The 21619-nt window shown below is 48.8% G+C and overlaps 1 protein-coding gene across 1 annotated transcript; it reads right to left on the bottom strand.

Annotated features, from left to right (window-relative positions):
- Positions 1-4174: 4174 nt before the first annotated feature.
- On the bottom strand, positions 4175-12338 carry LOC138238392 (E3 ubiquitin-protein ligase TRIM39-like). The gene is made up of 6 exons (XM_069188834.1): positions 11761-12338; positions 11315-11410; positions 10344-10577; positions 9973-10120; positions 9122-9148; positions 4175-5219 (listed from the first exon to the last, which is right to left on the bottom strand). Exons 1-6 carry the CDS (start codon positions 12334-12336, stop codon positions 4675-4677), a joined length of 1626 nt encoding a protein of 541 aa, XP_069044935.1. The 5' UTR covers positions 12337-12338; the 3' UTR covers positions 4175-4674.
- Positions 12339-21619: the final 9281 nt, after the last annotated feature.

The raw sequence follows: 21619 nt of genomic DNA, 5'->3' as shown, positions 1-21619 counted from the left end.
CTGGAGGGGATCCTGAAGACAACAGGACACATCCAGCCCCTGCAGGCAGCCTGCAGCCCAGCAGCTCCCTGAGCCTGCAGGCAGGGGAGAAGGCTGCTGTGGGATCAGACCAGACTGGAACCTGTTGGTCTGAATGTGTGGGATTGGAGGAAAACCAGACGGAGCAAAGTACACAAAAATATGGGACTGAAGTGTGTTTCTGTCTCCTAAGGACTTGAGGCTGGAGCTGAACTCACACTTCAGCAGCACACTGAGCCAAAGCACAAGGCCAGAGCTCCACTGGAGGGGCTTCAGAATAAGACAGAGGCCTGGAGTGGCCCAGTGGTGCCCAAGATACAAATATTGAGCTCACTTGTCTGAATACTTATTCAATCAGCTTACAGCATCACATGCACTTCTCTTCAGACATTGCTGACACTTACTGCAGCTTTTCTTAGACTTCCTCAGCTTGTGGATTCAGGTTTGGATTGAAATATTAAGTTTATGAAATGCTTGTACATAAGTTTGTAAATTCACAGAAGAGAAAGAAGGTCAGACCACGAGAGAGAGAGAGGAGTCCAGAGGAGTTGGGACTTGATCTCACGCCAGACGAGAGCCCCGACTTCATGATCATCCAGACCAAACCTGACTGGAGCTCAGAATCTGAACCCTGCGAGAGAGAGAGAGAGAGAGAGAGAGAGAGAGAGAGAGAGAGAGAGAGAGAGAGAGAGAGAGAGAGAGAGAGAGAGAGAGAGATGTTCTGTGTTCTTAGGGATCTTGGGTCTCTTGGGTAAAAGATACCTCAGTAACATTTATTTTGTGACATCTGGATTTGCAGAGAGAACTATTTAAATTAAAAATAATAAAAAAAATTAAATGAATAAATATTTGTTTAATCCATTGTGCGGGAATTATTACTCTTTTCACCAAAACTGTGCCAATGAAAAAATAATTCATGTCTCTCTCTATTCCAACAGCGACTGATCTGACTGTTCTCGACTATATTCTACACAACACAATCACACACAGAGCGAAGGGATCACCAGCTGTACTTTCAGACCAGCCCTCTGTCTGCCAGTCTGAGCAGATTCCCACACGCTTGTTCCAGTCAGTTTCATGCTCACGGACAGATGTGTCCAGCAGAAGGAAACGTTGATACAGTGGCGCGCTCGGGAAGAGGACAACAGAACAAACAGTCCTCATTCATGTCTCCCTCTTCAACAAGTCTGGTGTAAACAAGCAGGTGTGCATCTCCAGAGACACCAGTGGTCTCGTCAAGTTGTAAAGAAAACTACACACTAGATCTTATCCTAGAGATCACCTGCTCTTCCACGTCTCTTGCCATACGCCCAATGTGGTCAGACACAGGATCATTGACACTGGTATCACTGCCAGCTGCTCTGCAGCACTTTCCCACACAGGATTGAAACCGTTTCCTTAGCGCACAGTAGGGAAAAAGTCCCACCTAACGTGTGGCTTCCCAGTTTGGGCAGTCCAGTTAGCTATGAGGAAAGACACTTAAGTGGCTTCTGGCTCACAGTTCACAGCTCTTTGGAGGGCAGATTGTTGGCCTCTCAGCTCCTGTAGCTTTCGTTCAAAACACTCAACAGGTTTAGACTGCAAGGCTGAGTGTCTGGTCTGCAGGTGGTGTAGCAGTCTGGAGGGCCTGAGGCTTTCCTGAGCCAACACTTCGCCACAAACCGTATGGTGTGAATCCCTGCTCTAGGGACTGTTCGTCAGATTTTCTCACTGTTTTCTGCTGTGCGTTTCTCCACATTATCTTCAGCTCTCACTCCTCCAGTCTCACCTATTAAAACCGCTCCACTGCTGGGCTCATCATGTCTACCTTGCGCAGAAGAAGAAAGTGTTACGAATATAAACACAGTCACGGCCCACCGATAGGGATGAATGTAGCGGCCTCGCTGGGTCCACTGAGTCACCCTGCTGGTGGAAACAGTCTGAACCCTGCAGGTGTGTACAACAGCGAACTGTTTACCTCTGTTACTGTCCATTGATGTGTAAACACCCTGAATCTGCGGACGTGTCCCGTTTATCACTCTAGTGTGTGTGTTAACCTTTGTGTGATTCTGTCTCTGCTGCCTATTGTGTGACCTCATGGGGATCAGGACGCCCAGGATAAGAACCCCAGTTCTAGAGAAATCACTTACAACTTGGGGGTTATGATCAATTATTTTACTTGTTGAATAAACCACTCTGTCAATTCCTGTTATTCATCATTTTCATGTCCCCCCTTTGTAACAATATTATATTTTGTGTTTATTGTGTTTCTCAGCTGCTAGAGCTACCAGCTCTGCTGAAGCTGCTGTTTCACAGACAACCTGAGTGACATGGAAATGACTTTATCAAGAGCACTGAGGGCTGATAACAGGAGGCACTTTACAGCACTGCTGTCCTGCAGCTCAGTGTGTCTGTGAGCCTGTCCACTCCCACTCCAGAACTGGTCAGTGTGTCTGTGAGCCTGTCCACTCCCACTCCAGAACTGGTCAGTGTGTCTGTGAGCCTGTCCACTACCGCTCCAGAACTGGTCAGTGTGTCTGTGAGCCTGTACACTCCCGCTCCAGAACTGGTCAGAGTGTCTGCAGCAGGGCTGTCCAGTCCTGGTCCTGGAGGGGTCAGTCAGTGTGTCTGCAGCAGGACTGTCCAGTGCTGGTTCTGGAGAACTGGTCAGTGTGTCTGCAGCAGGGCTGTCCAGTCCCAGTCCAGAATTGGTCAGTGTGTCTGCACTAGGGCTGTCTAGTCCCAGTCCAGAATTGGTCAGTGTGTCTGCAGCAGGGCTGTCTAGTCCTGGTCCTGGAGGGGTCAGTCAGTGTGTCTGCAGCAGGGCTGTCCAGTCCTGGTCCTGGAGGGGCTGGTCAGTGTGTCTGCAGCAGGGCTGTCCAGTCCTGGTCCTGGAGGGGTCAGTCAATGTGTCTACAGCAGGGCTGTCCAGTCCTGGTCCTGGAGAACTGGTCAGTGTGTCTGCAGCAGGGCTGTCCAGTCCCGGTCCTGGAGGGGCTGGTCAGTGTGTCTGCAGCAGGGCTGTCCAGTCCTGGTCCTGGAGGGCTGGTCAGTGTGTCTGCAGCAGGGCTGTCCAGTCCTGGTCCTGGAGGGGCTGGTCAGTGTGTCTGCAGCAGGGCTGTCCAGTCCTGGTCCTGGAGGGGCTGGTCCGTGTGTCTGCTGGTGTTCTGATTGTTCTGACTCAGTTCAGGAAGTAAAGAGCAGCTGCAGGTCATTGTTAACTGAGCTCAGATGACAGACATGACCTCCAGCACCAGGGCTGGACAATCCTCTCAACACCGAGAGCAGCAGGTTTCTGGAACAAGCAGCCCAGTAGGGTGGCCAAGTCACCACAGACAGCTGGACACTGACAGACAGACCAGGCGACTGTTAAAGTGCCTGGACCGGACAGGTGTTTTGAAATTGACACAACTGTTACAAAGTTACAAAGTGGACAGAATACAAGTGTTTGTGCTGTTTTCTGTCTTCCTCCAATCACAGGGTCTGGACAGCTGATCAGCCTACAGAGAGAGCCTGGGATTCTCAACATTGTGTTAGATGACAAAAATCACAAGCACATTCATGACATAGGAATCTACATCATCATCATCATAATTCCTTAGAGTTATACAGTGCTTTCCTGGACACTCCACTCAAAACTCTTTACAGGTAATGGGGATCCCCTCCACCACCACCAGTGTTCAGCCCCACCTGGATGATGCTCCAGTCTGCTCACACACCAGCTCTCAGTGGGGAGGAGAGCAGAGTGATGAGGCCAGTTCAGAGAGGGGGGTTATTAGGAGGCCATGATTGGTAAAGGACAGGGGGGAAATTTGGCCAGGACACTAGGGTAACACCCCTACTCTTTTTGAAAGACACCCTGGGGTTTTTAATGACCACAGAAGGTCAGGACCTCGGTTTTACGTCTCATCCGAAGGACGGCGCCTGTTTACAGTCTAGTGTCCCCGTCACTATACTGGAGCATTAGGACCCACACACACCACAGGGTGAGCGCCCCCTACTGGCCCCACTAACACCTCTTCCAGCAGCAGCCTTAGCTTTCCCAGGAGTCTCCCCTCTAGGTACTGACCAAGCTCACACCTGCTGAGCTTCAGGGGGCTGAAAGGGTGAGTTTCAGGGTGATATGGCTGCTGACATTAAATCATGATGAAGATGAAGATGAGGACCAAATGTCAAATATTCAGAATTTCAGAGTTTATTTAATACAGAAATAGTTCTATCTGAGTCCAGGCCATGACAGTGAAGCAGCAATGTCCATCATGTAGAAAGCGACTGGCATTCAGCTGACGTGTTAGTCTGTGTCTGATGGTGACCCAGCTAGTCAGCCATAAATCTGGAGAATTTACAGGTAAGAGATAAAGAAAACACCTGTGACTCAATTTTACTGATTTACTGAAAGAAGTGATTAATGCAGAGCAAATAGAATAGAGCAATAACATGGACTGAAAGTAGAAAGTAGAACAGTTTGACACAAGCCAGTAATAATTTCATTTTCCAAGAGAGCCCCTCCCACAGGTGATGTTGTTTCTGGTGACTGAAAGAGTAGCGTTGAGAGCAGATGTGGACATGCCCAGCAGTGGGTGGAGAAAACAACACCGAAGAAACAGAAGAACAATTTCAAATGAAAAAGACTAAATGATTTACATTCCAGGAGAGAGAATCAGACAATGTGCTGATTCAGTCTGTGTGACTGACAGGACAGATGATCAGTGGGGCTGAGTTTTTACCTCCCTGATGAAGACCAGGGCCGAAGAATGGAAAGAGTTTCTCAGTGAAGGAGGCAGTGAAGGTGTAGATATGAGACCTGTTGTCCACATTGTAAAAGGAGACCTGTCCCCCCTCATAGTCCACATACACCCCCACCTTCTGGGGCTTCTGGCTCAGGGGGAGGAGGACAGGGGGTCCTGCACAAGCCTCGATCTCATTCCCATTCCTCAGCCACACAGTCCAGTAACCATACCGGGGGCTCAGTGTGATGCTCCCCTTCCTGTTGATGGACTCTCTGGCGACTCCCAATGTCCAGTCAGTCTTCTCCCCCACCTCCACCTCCCAGTAGTGTCTCCCTGAGGTGATCCCATCCTTTCCCAGGACATTGACACAACGATCAAATCTCTCTGGATTGTCAGGGAGATCCTGTCGTGTGTCTCCATGTCTCACTTGTTTCCCATCCTCAGACAGGATGAGTTTGGGATGAGCTGTATTGGGGTCCAGAGTCACATCAGCTGTGGATCAGAGAGCAGACAGAGAGAATGAAATGATCTGTATCTCACTCCTCTCTCAGATGAAAATACAGGCCCAGCCCGGCTGAGATGAGCTGTGAGCGTGTGCAGAGCTCTCACACTGCGAGAGTCTGGCTCCTGTGGGAGAAAGTGTCTTTAAATCTGAAGGAGACCTGATGATCCACTGTGTGCAGATCACACGGCTGAGGGCATCTCTATACTGATGGATACATTATTTCACAAGAAGCAAAATAAGCAAACTGTCTTTTCATGTTTATTCTGGTTCCTCTCAATCAGTTAGATTGTAAAAGTCTCATTAAGACAAAATTCTTAGAAGCAGAAATTGCTGCCACTTCATTAAGAATAACAGGGACCTGAATCACACAGGCAGTAACTGCAAGCTTGTCTCCTCCTGCGCTGCTGAGGACAGTAATAAAAAGGATCTGTTGTTTGTGTGTGTTAAGAGTTGTCTGTCAGTGTATTTAACTCTGTCACCTGAATTAAGGCTGAAGTTGTCTTTACACAAGACAGGGGAACCCGAGAGAGAACAGACAAAGCTTGTGTGTGTCTTTTTTTCTTGTTCGTTACACACAAATCAGTGTAATACGTATCGAAACCTGAAAAACAGACATTGTGGGTCAGTTGTAACGAACTGACCCAGCGCACTAACTGGAGCTCAGCCCCTGGTCAGCACACAGCTCCGTGTTAAACTAGCGCGCCAACTTCAGACCAAAAGCAACGAACTTGGCCGCTGAAATCAGTCCGCAGCTCCGAGCTGAACCTGCTCTCCACTGCAACGAGCCCAGAGTGAGAGCTGCTGCCCTCTAGAGGTGACTGGAGTACAGGACTGACTCCCAGCGCCTCTTCACATGGGGAGACAGCTCAGTGTGGGACAGGCGGAGCTCTGGATCACAGGAGAATAGAGGGGAAACAACACCGGCACTACGGCAGGAAGTCATGTGTCCGTCGCTCAGAAAAGTATTGTAATGTTTAACTAAAACTGCTTTCCAGTTAAATCACATTTTAACTTAGTTAACGTTCTTATTAATAAGGGTAACTTACTAAAAGTTAATTTTATGTACAGTATGTAGCTGTATGTAAATCATATTATATATGCCATAGTGAATTTTCAGATTTTCAGATTGAGCAGATTTGTTACAGTATTTTTTTGTTGTGATAAGACTCTACAATTATATTTCTTAAAGGAAAGCAGGGATATTCAGAAATTGGGGAAACAGATATTAAAGTTGTGTAGTCAAATGTAAAGGTTAAAGTAATAAAAATACTGTAATCCCCATCTTTTTAAAAGTGATGATTTGTGTCAGTTCTAGATGAAGGCAGTCTGCAGGAATGGCTGTAAGAGCTGATGGAAGGACATCTGTGGATATTACTGCACAGAATGATTTAACCTCAATAACTTTCCTTACTCGTTTCGACATCAGTTTGCTGGACTAATAATTAATTTCCCACCAGATCTCACTGTTTTCACTGTTTGTATTTGTTGAGCCATGTGTTGGTGATCCTGCTCTTCAAGGTTCAGCTGTGTGAATCTGCAGGTGTGTGTTCATGCTGAAGATCACGATGGTCAGGTACAGTATAACTCCTACAGGCAGCGCCTGGCTCAGACAGACTACAGAAGGAGAGAACCTGGCAGTTCTGCTGCAGACCAGTGAAGAGAGCTTTCCCTGGATGGCCAGGTGAGAGGATGGAGTCACTGGTACTGATCTCCTCGGTGCAGAACCGTGCGTCTCGAGAGCAGTGCCAGCAGGAAATGCCGAGTGGCCCTCAAGCTAATAGCAGCGAGGGGCCACACCTCCTCCTGGGTACCAGTGCAACAGCTCCAGAGCAGCCCAGAGTTACCATGGAGATACAGCAGGGAGCCCAGAGACTCTCCCTGAGCCAGGAGACACTGACCCACGGTGCGAGGGAGCAGCGTCCTGAAACTGAGGACAGGGGCTCGGCCTTCAAGACCACAACAAAATCAGACAAAATGGTGGAGGAGCTTTCTCAGCGCAGCAAAGAGGGACTGAGTGAGGCAGAGCAGGGACAACCAAGGACTCTGCTACGAGAGTTTGCAGATGTGTTTACTGGAAGAGAGGAAGACTGCACTCGTACAAAAGAAGCTCAGAGCACCATCGACACTGGCGAAACAAGACCCATCTGCATCCCTCCCCCCGCCTGGCCATCCACAAGAGAGCCGCGGCAGAGGAAGCAGTCTGGGGTCTGACTGCAGCAGGGGAGATCAAGCCCTCTGACAGGCCCTGATCTCCCCCTGCAGAAGGACGCTTCACTGCTGGTCTGTACAGACTACAGGGACTCAACAACGTCACCAAGAAGGACTCTTGTCCCCTGAGCCACACTGTCGAGGTGCTGGATTATGTCTCAGGGTAGCGCTGGTTCAGCTCTCTGGACCTGTACAGCAGCTACCGGCAAGTTGAGGTGCCCCAGAGGTCAGGCCAGAGACTGCCTTCTCCAGAGGTCAGGGGCTGTGGCAACACACGCTCCAGCCTTCTGGACTGTGCCCTGCCCAGCCAGCTCTGAGCGGCTGATGGGAAGGGAGCTCAGTGGCGTGCCCAGGTCAGAGTGCCCGGTGTGCCTGGATGACCCTCATTCTCCAGGTCCTGGACAAGTGAAGAAAGGTCAGGGACCTCATGAGGAGGACAGGTCTCTAGACTCACTGAAGACATGAATCTCCTACAGCAAGAGACTCGTTTCCTGGGAGCTTCTGAGCCAGAAGGGTCTCCACAGCCCCTGAAGAGGAGACACAGTAAACTCCTGGCCAGCCCCCCGGTCAGTTCAGGGTGTGAGGAGTTTCATTGGACCGGCATCCTACTACTGCTGGTTTGTCCCCTAGTTTCCTGACGTTGCTGAGCTCCTTATATTTCTCACACATAGAGCAGCATCTTCCCTCTGGGGTGAAGACTGTCAATGTGCTTTTGAACAGCAAGAGCTGTCCTTGCAGAGTCTCCAGTGTTGGCCCAGCTGGACCCAGAGAGCCCATTCAACCCAGACACAAATACCAGCAGTGATGGTGTCTGTACTTGAGCCATGAGCTCAGCTGTGCTGAGAGAAACCACACACCCTGCTGCATGTTCACTTGAGGAGCTGGATACTGACCAGGGGAGGAGCTCAGAGTTACCTGTCTTCAGGGAGGTGTGCCAGTGTTTAGGGATCTATAAGACTGGGAGACTCCAGTACATCCCCAGAGTGATGGGTTACTGCTTCAATCTGACACCTGCTACACAGCTCACTGCCGCCCACCAGAAGGACTGGGGCAGACACTCTAGACAGCTTGTTCCAGTCTCCCACCACTCTCTGTGTAAAGGTGTCTGTTCCAGAGCTCATCCTCCAGTGCCTGAGGCTGTGTGCCTGTGTCCAGTGTGGACTGGAGAGCAGTGGGTGTCCTTCAGTTGGACCGGCTGCTTCACTGTCACACCTCAATCTGGAGGAGCAGAGGGACAGACATCCTGTCTCTCTCCCTCTTCTCTGCTCTCATTTCACCCTCTTCCTCCCTTAACAAGTCCTTCCTCTCCTCTTAGTCTCTCACAGTTAGTGAATTTCGAGCTCCTGTCTGACTGTTGTGTTCAGTGTCTTGTGTGTCTGCAGGCTCCTAGTTGTCAGTGTAGATTCTAGTTTACAGGTTTAACAGGATCAAAATCCTCTGTTTCACAATGATGTAAAGAAGAACTGCAGTCCTGACACAGTGTTGGGGTCCAATTCCTCATCAGTCCTGATAAGGACAAAGCCCATCAGAAGGACTTTGCTCACAACATTAAACACATCAGCTGTGTATAAAGCAGGAGTTACAACATCTCCCCCTGTTAGAGTAAGAGCCTGTATTGACCCCTGTGACCCTGCTGTGACCTTTGTAAATGACAAGTTCCTGTCAGTGACAACAGACTCACCTGCATGTTTGCGAAGCCTCTCAAACTCTGCAAACAGAGAGAAAGATGTTAGAGAGCTGAGAGCACATTCCTGCTGGAGTCTGGTCTCCAGGTGTGCAGTGTTGTGTGTTGTAGTGCTGTGCTGATCTCTCAGGCAGGACAGTAACACACAGGAGTGTGTTGTCTGGCCAGTGGAGCTGTGGGTCTGTAAGAGACACTGACAGCTCATCCAGCTTGTTATCACACAGTCCAGCTCCACACCTCCCACTGCCTCCAGTACAAAGACAAGGACAGGAGTGACTGAGCAGCCTCCTCACAGGAGTCTGAGCCCTTTCTCTGTTCCAGAGCTTCTGACTGTGAAGCACTGAGGCAGAGCTGAGGCTCAGGGACAGAGAGCAGTTCAAACTCCACTGTGGGAGGAGCAGCATCACACAGCACTGTCTCCAGCTGAACACACCCCTGACACACAAGATCACCCTGCTGCATACCTGATCTCAACACAGACAGCAGTGAGACACACCTGTTCACACACCTGATCTCAACACAGACAGCAGTGAAGACACACCTGATCTCTACACAGACAGCAGTGAGACACACCTGTTCACAGACCTGATCTCAACACAGACAGCAGTGAAGACACACCTGATCTCTACACAGACAGCAGTGAAGACACACCTGATCTCTACACAGACAGCAGTGAGACACACCTGTTCACAGACCTGATCTCTACACAGACAGCAGTGAGACACATCTGTTCATAACACAGATGGAGAAGAAGAGACACACCTGATTCTTCATAGTAGATTGATTGAGTGCCATTGACAGGTGTTTTGAACCTCATAAACAAGCTGTGTTCACACAGTAATACTCACTGACTCCAGGTACTTTCTCCACTTCCTCTCTGAGTCTGTCCTCCAGCTGACACACAGCCCTCCTCACAGCCCCCAGACAGAGATCAGGGTGAACAGGGATGTCAGACCAGTCCTTGGGGTGTGGAGGGGAGCACAGGGAGGGGAAACTCTACAGCAGGAGAGACTCAGAGTCATGGGGGGTCACAGCCCTCTAAGGCAATAAGTTACCTCTGAGTCTGAAACCTAGAGCCCAGTATAGATCACTAAGAGTCACACAGTGAGCTCTCTCTGCTCTCTGTAGATACTGTATCTGCTCTCTACAGTGTGTGCTGACCTGTAGGACTCTCTGCTCTCTGTAGACACTGTATCTGCTCTCTACAGTGTGTGCTGACCTGTAGGAAGTGGATGTGGTCCTCAGTGTGGGAGAGCTGCTCCAGCTCAGTGTTTCTCCTCTTTAGCTCAGTGATTTCCTGCTCCAGCTCTTTAATGATCCCTTCAGCCCTCCTCTCTGCTGCTCTCTGCTTCTCCTCTATCAGCTCGATGAGCTCAGCCTGGCTTCTCTCAATGGAGTTTCGAAGAGCAGTGAAGACCTGCACACTGTCCTCAATCTCTCTTTCTGCAGAGCTCTGAGGAGACACCAGGAGACTTCTTGAGTTAACAGGAATAAAAAAATATTATTGAAATGTGAGAGTGAACAAATTAATAACTTGTATATTATTCATTTCAGTTCAAAAAAGAAGGGAAACACTATGTGGGTCACTCCACTCCTGGGTGACAGAATATCTCATCCGTTAACTGGATAATGACTTTTTCATTATCTTCCTAACTGTCCTCTCTGTCAGGGAACCGATCAGTAGAATAGGAGGATCCTTATGTGTAACCGTGAATCCCACAGAATCCAAAAGACGTAATCCAGGGGCTTGGTCAATTAGGGAGGCAATGAGTCCGGTAACGAGTGAAATCTAAAAGGCAGGAGCAAAGGTTTGGTACCAGGAGATCAATCAAAAGGCTTAGAAAGGCACACAAGAGAGTTCTGCAGGAGGCTTCTCAACAGTGAGCAAGGGTTGCTGTGTGAGGGAACTCTAAATACTGAAGGGAAAGGGATGTGGTTGGATAATTGGTCCGGGAGTGAGAATTTGTGGAATCTGGTGCCTGTGGGAATGTGATGGGTTCAATTGGGAATGAGATTGTGAAACAGTGGGTTTGGGAATGCAACAGTGTTTGTGAGGAAGAGTGTGGGGCATGACAGGAATAGAACAGCGTTTGCACTCAGTCTTCCTAAGTGTCCTCTCTCTGTGCAGAGAGCAGTGACCCCAGCACTGTGCCCTGCAGTACCCCACTCAGAAGGATTGACAGGACTCACTTTGCTGAGCCCCACTGCCTGTTTGATCTCCTCCACCTTCTTCAGTCTCTCCTGGATCATCTGTTGTACCTCTGCCACAGTCTTCCTCAGCTGAGTCTGTGGACAAACAGGGGAACAGAGACACTGAAGTCACTGCTGCTGGTGCACTAACACTGCACAACAGACTCTCACACTGACACTGGGCTGGACAACAGACTCTCACACTGACACTGGGCTGGACAACAGACTCTCACACTGACACTGGGCTGGACAACAGACTCTCACACTGAACTGGGCTGGACAACAGGCTCTTACACCAGGGAAGTTGTGCTAAGATACCATCAGTTTCTGAACGTTTTGATCATAGCCACTGATCCATATTCTAGTGATTATACTAATTTAATTCACAATAATTTTAAATTAATTTAAATTTTAAATTTTCAATTAATATATAACCATAAACTCACCTTTTTCACTCCGCATTCCTGCTCTAAAGGGACAGTGCTGTGCCTCCTGTGGTCAGTCTCAGTACACAGCACACAAACACAGGTCTGGTCAGTCCTGCAGAACAGCTCCAGGAGTCTCTCATGCTTCTCACACAGCCTGTCCTCAAGGCTCTCCACAGGCTCAATCAGTCTGTGTCTCCTGAAAGCAGCTCCTTGATAGTGAGGCTGGATGTGAGTCTCACAGTAAGAGGCCAAACAGACCAGACAGGATTTCACAGCCTTGAGTTTTCTCCCAGTGCAGGAATCACAGGACACTTCTCCAGGTTTAGCACAAAGTCCTTCATCACTGCTGACTCTGGTCCTCTTGAACTGCTCAGTGATTTCTGCCAGGCTTCTGTTCACACTGAGATCAGGTCTTCTGTAAAATGTCTTCTTACACAGTGGACACTGACAAAGATCACTGCTGTCCCAGTATCCTCCAATACAGGCCAGGCAGTAGTTGTGTCCACATGGAGTGGACACGGGGTTGGTGAATGTGTCCAGACAGATAGAGCACTGGAACTGCTCTTCAGACAGGACACTGCTGGGTGAGGCCATTCCTGAGCACAGAGAAGCAGAAACAGAGAAGATCAGAGGAGAAGATCAGCACCATCTCAATACAACACAAACAGCAAAAAGTAATACAGGTGAGTAACTCCAGTCACACACCAAACAACACAGCAGAAGAAAGAAAACTTCCTCTCTCTCCCATCTGGACCAGCCTAAATCCCCTGAGCCCCCAGTGTTATGATGTGTTTTTCAGGACCCTTTGCAGAATCCGGAGGGGAGTGAACAGACACGGGGAGGAGAAGAGGAACTGGGCTGGTAGACGAACTGGGGGGCGTGACGAAGGTGCTCAGGTGCTCGGGGGGGCGATACGAAGGTGCTCAGGTGCTCGGGGGGGCGTGACGAAGGTGCTCAGGTGCTCGGGGGGGCGTGACGAAGGTGCTCAGGTGCTCGGGGGGCGTGCTCCATGCGACAATCCAGAGGGAGTCCGTAGGGAAAACCAGGGCGAAGTCCGATCACCCAAAAACCAGGAAATCCAAATGACAACATGACAGAGATAAAAAGGGCTCCAGGTTCCGGACTCGGCTGGTTCAGGAGCCGATAGGAGGCCTCTGCCCTCGAGCCGCGGACGGAGGGCGACACGGAGACAGGCGGGCCTCCGGGTGTCCGTGATCCAGTGCAGAGCCCGGAACACAGGGAGCGTCTGGCTTTTGAGGTGGGCTGGAACAGGGAGCAGGAGCACAGAATCAACTAAAATGTAAAAGAGCCAGAGCGCCCTTCATGGGGAGGGATTACAATCGTGACACCCAGGGACCATCTGAGAGGACAGAATACTGCAGTACAGGAAACCCCAGACTGGACTGACTGGGAGAGTCACTGGGAGCTTTAACTGGGGAGAACAGCACTCTGGAAACTGAAGTCTGAATCAGAAACAAAACTGAAAGTTGATTCTCCCGCCAAACACAACTTCCTGCAAAGGCACCACTTACAGTGTCTCTTCAACAGCTCCTCCCGTCCCTAAATCCTCAGCACACTCCTCCAGCACAGAGGAACAGGCTGCCTGCTGTCCAGACCTGTCCCAGTCCTCAGCACAGCAGCTCTGCTCTCTATTGTAGTGAAGGAGCCTGCAGTGTCAGAGCTGAAGCTGCAGGAGAGAGAGTCTAGCTCCAGGTCCAGCCTTTCCCTCCCTGAGCTCTTTATTCCTTCTGTCCTTTCCCTCCTCTGCCAGTCAGACACACCGCAGCTCAGTCCTCCTCACACAGGGCCAGGGCTCCAGTCCAGCAGGTGCTCATGTCTTCATGAAGAGGAAACAGGGCAGCAGCTCTGTTTTGTTGTGTGTGCTGTAGTGTGTGTATTGTCATTGACCAGAAAGATTTGTTGAACCAAGTGTACCTGGATTATTATTCTTTTCACTACAGCTGTTCCAGAGAACAAAGAATTCATGTTCCTGTAGTTCTCCCAGCCGCTCAGGGAGATTCTGGAGAATCTCTTACAAGCTGACTCAGCCTCTCAGCCAGTTCCTTATCTTCACTTCACCAGTTTCGTTCCCCCATTGGCAACAATACTGTCACGCCCAGTACACCTAGAGGGCGCTCTATTGCTCTCCTGTTCCCAGTCCCTGTGATTATTCTTGTCTTTCAGGTGTGTCTTGTTGTGTAGACAGTTTACTTCCTGTTTCTGCTCTGCTCTTCACTCAGCATTGAGGTTCGGATGTCCTGAGACCCGCCTGGCACCAGGTCGCCCCACGTCCACTACCTGAGGGCCTAGGTTTCTATACGGCTTCTCCTGAACAACTGAGCCCGGCTAACCCCTGTCTCGCCACTACGCATAGGGTCTTCTTCACTGTTACGACCGCAAGTGTCTAGGGGTAATGGGGTGTAACATTTAGGATAATTCTTTTGGAAGCAGGGGGGTTTTGGTGAGGGACTAGGAAGCGTGATAACAAGGGTAAGGAACTAGAGTGGTGCCAAAGAAAAGAAAACAAACAAAATGGAGCTGGCTAGGACAGTGAGGGAAAGCTAACCTGACTACAAAAGAAAACCCGAAACACACGGTCTTCAGCGTCTTCAACACCCTAGCTAACCTGCACTGACTACCCAAAACCCTACAAGACAAACGGCACTCACCCGTACTAACTAGTGTACAAATACAAAATCAAAATCAAGTGTGTAAGTGTACCCAACAACCTAAACTAACCTTATATACAAAAGTTCACACAAAAACACAAGTGAACCAGGAAGACAAATAAGGGAAAACAAGAGTAATAAACAGGAGCAGGGTACAAAAGAACACAAACGTTGAACATGTAACACTGGGGCAAGGAAATGGCAAAACAAGGATGAACACACAAACAAACAAAAGTACAAAGATACTACCGTAAAACCAACAAAACAACAAAGCCGAAGCTATACGAAAATACACACACAAAACCAACAAACCAACAAACCAACAAACCAACAAACCAACAAACCAACAAACCAACAAACCAACAAACCAACAAACCAACAAACCAACAAACCAACAAACCAACAAACCAACAAACCAACAAACCAACAAACCAACAAACCAACAAACCAACAAACCAACAAACCAACAAACGAAGCCAAAGCAATAACCAGAAGCGAAGCAAAGCGATAACCAAAACCAAACGGGACCAAAGTCAAACAAAAGGCCTCTCTTTGCTGAAAACCTCCATGTTATATAGTGAATAAAATGTGTTCTGATTGGCTGAGGGCTGATTGATGATGACATCATACTGAAACAGTGGTGTGATGGTTGGCCAATGGGGAAGGGAGAACAATCAAGGGTCAGCAGTGTGGACATAACAGAAAAAACACACACAGAACACACACTGGGACGTAACATTCACACTCATGCCATTCCACAGTTCGTCCCTTCAGACATCCCTGACAAGTACTGTACAAGCTGCACACAGACAGAGCCCAGGAGCTGGGCTCAGGGCTCCAGTGCTGGAAGGCTGCAGTGTTAAACACTGTGACACTGCTCTGTCCAGCAGCACTTACTACTGACCTGAATTCAACCTGCAGCACAAGGTCCAGAAATACACAGCGTCCTGGACAGCAACACTCACAGCAGGTTCACACCCACCTGTCTCTTTCCTGAAAGGATGATAATTACAGTCCAGATCGTGGAGAAAACTTTTATATTTCTAGTTTTCACGGAAGTTGCTAACAGAGAGATGCTGTTCAACTACAGGAAACACAAAGTGAAAGAGAAACCTTCAGGAAAGACAGGAAATATATTTTTTTATCTGTTTGTCTGCCGTCAGAGTCGATACATTGAAAAAAAGGAGAAAACTCAAACATTTGACACCATCAGGTTATGATTCACATCAATAAGTCGTCTGTTTAGTGACTAACTGTCTGAGTGTACAGGGCAGCAGCTAACCCTGCAGCACACTGTGCTGTTAACTGCTCGGAGACAGACAGGATACTTACACACTGGACAACCTGCTCCTGCTGCTCTGAGCTCCTCTCTCTCTTGTTCTGAAAGAAATATTTGAGTATCTGAGGCCTCTTAATAACTAGATCTGAAAAAGGATCTGTTCACCTCACCTTTCACACCGTTAATGAGAGTAACGGAATATGTTCACTTTCTGTTCTCAGTGAAACACAGAGAGGAGTGCAGGAGAGGATTCTGGGAAACTGGGCTGTGGCGGCAGGTTGTGCTGTAGTCATGTGACTCACAGCTCTGTGTTCAAGGACATTTCTGTGGAGATAAGAATATTAACACTCATATCAGTATACCACCCTGGAGCCCCTCTCTCCTTGTCCACAGACTGTGAGACGGCAGCTCCTCTCTCCCTGAAAGGAGCCTCACAGACAAGATGAGTTCACTTCAGCTCAGCTGCCTGTGAGACAGTGAGAGGGGCTCCTGTTGGGCCTGTGTGTGACCATGAGCCAATATTACTGCCTGCTCATGGGGACACCTGCTGAATGAGGCCCATCTGATCCGAGTGAGTCTTCTGCTCTGTGATGAAGAGGGATTTGAAGTGAGGGAGAGGAGCTGTCAGGATACCCTGCTCCTCTGGGCTGATTCATCCACTGGGAAGAGCAAAGGTTTCTGTCTCCATCTCGGCTCCAGCAGGAAGGAACAGGAGTGTTTTTGCTAGAGGGCTGGTCTGTCTTCCAGGCCTGTGGGAGTCCGAAATCCAGGGCTGCTTGAGGAGATACAGCTTCGATTCTGGGCAGATGGCTGTGTGGTGGCTCATTTCTCAGGCCCCATGAAAGGCTCCCAGTGTGCTGCAGGGAGCAGAGGGGCTGTTCAAGCAGGACTGAGCTGAGGCACTGCTGCTGCAGGAGTGAGGCAGCGGCGTATCGTCTCCCCACAGCTGAGAGAGACAGGGAGCACAGGCTGAGTCCACAGGCCCCTGGTCTCCCATCCGCACAGACAGGAGCTCTCTCAGCACGAGGGGAGAGGAGCCAGCAGACCTGCGCTGCCATGTCAGGGACATGAGAGCTGTTCACACACAGGCTGCACCCGGTCAGCTGGGACAGCCAGTGAAGATCTGGTGCTCAGTGAAGAGTGAGAGTGAAGAGTGGAGATGCAGTGGAAACGTGAGCAGAGAGAAGTGGGAGACACAGAGTGAACTGGATTGAATCCTCAAGTGTCCAGAGGGGGAAGAGTTGGGGAGAAGATCCAGGGAGAAGAGTCAAGAGAAGAGCAGAAGAGGAAGAGGAGGACTGTGCAGTCTTTTCTGACACCAGTGAGTGAGGACAGGGATGCTGGAGGGGATCCTGAAGACAACAGGACAGATCACTTCAACCCACAGATCGAATGTGACTCCTTCTGTCTCCCACTCCTCCACAGTCCACACCCACCTCAACACTACCAGCAGGACCAGTTTAACTGCACTGGCCTTTCTGGTCCCTGTCTTCATTAAAATGACCTCATGGGAAAGAGCTGGTGGAAACAGAGGAGATCAGTGATGCTCTCCTGAACTCGTCTCTATCTAGAGACTGTAAGATAAATGACCAGAGAACCTGCAGACATATTGGTGTAAAAACCCAGGAGCTCAGCTGCATTTGTCTTGATTTCAGTGTGAAAGTGACCCCAGACCAGTTCAGGTGACAGATCCTGGAGTTTCAGTGTCACAGTGAAGGACATCGTCATCCTACAGACCTGAATCACAGCACAGGGCCCAGTTCACAGCTTGTCTGAATACTGGTCCAGACGCAATGGTGGTCAGGGAGATCTGAGGTCATTTCCACAGGCTGGTCCAACTGATCAAACATCCTGACCTGTTTCATTGAAGTGTTGTATAAATAAAAAATAATAACAAGTAATTAATGTTAAATTTCAGTAAGTTAATATTTAAATAATATAAACTTATAGTTAGTATTTATTCATATTTATAAAATTATTTTAATTAAAAAATATTGTTTAATATAAAATTACAAATACAAGAAATGTCTCACATTTACATGAGAGGGGTGCGATCCCCCATTAACATCACGTCTCCTTCCTGATGTCCTCCTACAGTGAGCTCTGTGTGTCCCTGTGTGCGTCAGTGATCTGTAACACACAGCTGGTGTTGAGCTCTTACAGTTCCTATCGTTCAGCTTGACCCATTTAGGCTGTGAACTTCTGGGTCATCTGGCTCCAGTCCTCTGTCTTGTTACAGGTTCGGTTGGATAAACAGCCCAACCAACACCCTTCTGTCCAGCGTGTCTTTCTGAAGAAATGTCTCCAATGTTGTACTGATCCAGCTCATCCTTCCCCAGCCATGATCCAGTAACTCCTATAACGTCACAGCTCCTCAGTAATGATGGACTCTTGATGAGCTCTTGCTCTCTATTGCTGATGTTGTAAGAACTGAGATATAACAGATGTTTATTAGTGCTGCCCAGGGCTTTCCTGACTCCCCAGATTTGCCTGTTGGGAGCTCCCTGCTCCCCGTTTTCCCACTTTAAATAGGTCCTGTCAGCACCCAGACCCCACTGTCCCTCCACACTGGGCAGCCACACAAAGAGGTAACTGGTTAGACTGGTCGTGGGGGCCTCCGTCAGGCCAGTGGTGCTTTTGACAGAGCGGAGTGGCTGGGAGGGGAGGAGGTGGGCGCATCAGTGTCCTGGGGGTCCACCAGGGGATCGTATGGGGCTGAAGAAAGACACATCCAGCCCCTGCAGGCAGCCTGCAGCCCAGCAGCTCCCTGAGCCTGCAGGCAGGGGAGAAGGCTGCTGTGGGATCAGACCAGACTGGAACCTGTTGGTCTGAATGTGTTGGATTGGAGGAAAACCAGACGGAGCAAAGTACACAAAAATATGGGACTGAAGTGTGTTTCTGTCTCCTAAAGACTTGAGGCTGGAGCTGAACTGGAGTGGCCCAGTGGTGCCCAAGATACAAATATTGAGCTCACTTGTCTGAATACTTATTCAATCAGCTTACAGCATCACATGCACTTCTCTTCAGACATTGCTGACACTTACTGCAGCTTTTCTTAGACGTCCTCAGCTTGTGGATTCAGGTTTGGATTGAAATATTAAGTTTATGAAATGCTTGTACATAAGTTTGTAAATTCACAGAAGAGAAAGAAGGTCAGACCACGAGAGAGAGAGAGAGGAGTCCAGAGGAGCTGGGACTTGATCTCACGCCAGGCGAGAGCTCCGACTTCATGATCATCCAGACCAAACCTGACTGGAGCTCAGTATCTGAACCCTGCGAGAGAGAGAGAGCTGTTCTGTGTTTTTAGGGATCTTGGGTTTCTTGGGTCATACAGTATATACCTCGGTATCATTTATTATGATCCAGATTTGCAGAGAGATTATTTAAATTAAAAATAATTACAATTTTAAATGCATAAATATTTGTTGAATCCAGTGTGCGTGAATTATTACTCTTTTCAACAAAGCTCTGCCAGAGAACAAAGAATTCACGTGTCTCTCTCTATTCCAACAGCGACTATTCTGACACTTCTTGACTATATTCTAGAGCAGGCGTTCTTAACCTTTTTGAGAGTGCGACCCTTTTTTGGGGCTAAAAATATTTCACGTAGTAAAAAAAGTGCTTCGTTTAAATCCCTTCAAATGTGCTTTGTTAAAAGCATTTAAAGTGCTTTGAGAAGCCACATTTAAAGGCGTATTATAAAATAAAGTTTCTTAGTAGTAGCAAAAGGCTGCCTCTCCAGTCATCCTGTGCTGAATTGTTTGGAATAATCTTTCAAACTCGTGTGCTTGTTGCTCTGGCCTTGATGGAATTTACCGGACGAACAGCTTCATCCATTCCTTGTTTGAGTTCAGGGGGCATTTTCTATGAATCACACAACACAATCACACACAGAGCGAAGGGATCACCAGCTGTACTTTCAGACTAGCCCTCTGTCTGCCAGTCTGAGCAGATTCCCACACGCTTGTTCCAGTCAGTTTCATGCTCACGGACAGATGTGTCCAGCAGAAGGAAACGTTGATACAGTGGCGCGCTCGGGAAGAGGACAACAGAACAAACAATCCTCATTCATGTCTCCCTCTTCAACAAGTCTGGTGTAAACAAGCAGGTGTGCATCTCCAGAGACACCAGTGGTCTCATCAAGTTGTAAAGAAAACTACTCACTAGATCTTATCCTAGAGATCACCTGCTCTTCCACGTCTCTTGCCATACGCCCAATGTGGTCAGACACAGGATCATTGACACTGGTATCAATGACACTGGTATCAATGACACTGGTATCACTGCCAGCTGCTCTGCAGCACTGTCCCACACAGGAGTGAAACCGTTTCCTTAGCGCACAGTAGGGAGAAAGTCCCACCTAACGTGTGGCGTCCCAGTTTGGGCAGTCCAGTTAGCTATGAGGAAAGACACTGAAGTGGCTTCTGGCTCACAGTTCACAGCTCTTTGGAGGGCAGATTGTTGGCCTCTCAGCTCCTGTAGCTTTCGTTCAAAACACTCAACAGGTTTAGACTGCAAGGCTGAGTGTCTGGTCTGCAGGTGGTGTAGCAGTCTGGAGGGCCTGAGGCTTTCCTGAGCCAACACTTCGCCACAAACCGTACGGTGTGAATCCCTACTCTCGGGACTGTTCGTCAGATTTTCTCATTGTGTTCTGCTGTGCGTTTCTCCACATTATCTTCAGCTCTCACTCCTCCAGTCTCACCTATTAAAACCGCTCCACTGCTGGGCTCATCACGACTACCTTGCGCTACCACTACCAAAGAGAGTCAGGACCTTGGTTTTACGTCTCATCCAAAAGACAGCACATTTTTACAGTCTAGTGTCCCCGTCACTATACTGGGGCATTAGGACCCACACAGACAGCAGGGTGAGCGCCCCCTACTGGCTCCACTAACACCTCTCCCAGGAGCCTCCCCTCCAGGACCTGACCAGGCTCACACCTGCTGAGCTTCAAGGGGCTGACAGGTGTGAGTTTCAGGGTGATATAGCTGCTGACATTATATCATGATGAATATGAAGACGAAGACCAAATGTCAAATATTCAGAATGACAGAGTTTATTTAATACAGAAATAGTTCTATCTGAGTCCAGGCCATGACAGTGAAGCAGCAATGTCCATCATGTAGAAAGCGACTGGCATTCAGCTGACGTGTTAGTCTGTGTCTGATGGTGACCCAGCTAGTCAGCCATGAATCTGGAGAATTTACAGGTAAGAGATAAAGAAAACACCTGTGACTCAATTTTACTGATTTACTGAAAGACATGATTAATGGAGAGACAACAGAAAATAGAGCAATAACATGGACTGAAAGTAGAAAGTAGAACAGTTTGACACCAACGAGTAATAATTTCATTTTCCAAGAGAGCCCCTCCCACAGGTGATGTTGTTTCTGGTGACTGAACGAGTAGCGTTGAGAGCAGATGTGGACATGCCCAGCAGTGGGTGGAGAAAACAACACCCAAGAAACAGAAGAACAATTTCAAATGAAAAAGACTAAATGATTTACATTCCAGGAGAGAGATTCAGACAATGTGCTGATTCAGTCTGTGTGACTGACAGGACAGATGATCAGTGGGGCTGAGTTTGTACCTCCCTGATGATGACCAGGGTAGAAGTATGGAAAGAGTTTCTCAGTGAAGGAGGCAGTGAAGGTGTAGATATGAGACCTGTTGTCCACATTGTAAAAGGAGACCTGTCCCCCATCATAGTCCACATACACCCCCACCTTCTGGGGCTTCTGGCCAAGGGGGAGGAGGACAGGGGGTCCAGCAAAAGCCTTGTACTCATTCCCATTCCTCAGACACACAGTCCAGTAACCATACTGGGGTCTCAGTGTGATCTTCCCCTTCCTGTTGATGGACTCTCTGGCGACACCTAAATCCCACTCAGTCTTCTCCCCCACCTCCACCTCCCAGTAGTGTCTCCCTG

This window comes from Lepisosteus oculatus, chromosome 4, assembly GCF_040954835.1.
Source record: "Lepisosteus oculatus isolate fLepOcu1 chromosome 4, fLepOcu1.hap2, whole genome shotgun sequence".
NCBI classification, from domain to species: domain Eukaryota; kingdom Metazoa; phylum Chordata; class Actinopteri; order Semionotiformes; family Lepisosteidae; genus Lepisosteus; species Lepisosteus oculatus.
Note: the sequence above shows the minus strand (reverse complement) of the source record. Positions and strands in the feature narration are given on the sequence as shown.

What these genes read in the sequence shown, in the direction of transcription:
- LOC138238392 (XM_069188834.1), bottom strand. Translation starts at nt 12,336, where the DNA reads ATGGCCTCACCCAGCAGTGTCCTGTCTGAAGAGCAGTTCCAGTGCTCT. An exon ending in AGGCAGTGGGGCTCAGCAAA is followed by an intron (nt 10,578 to 11,314) that starts GTGAGTCCTGTC and finishes GTGTCTCCTCAG; the next exon opens with AGCTCTGCAGAAAGAGAGAT. An exon ending in GAGGCTTCGCAAACATGCAG is followed by an intron (nt 5,220 to 9,121) that starts GTGAGTCTGTTG and finishes TCTGATCCACAG; the next exon opens with CTGATGTGACTCTGGACCCC.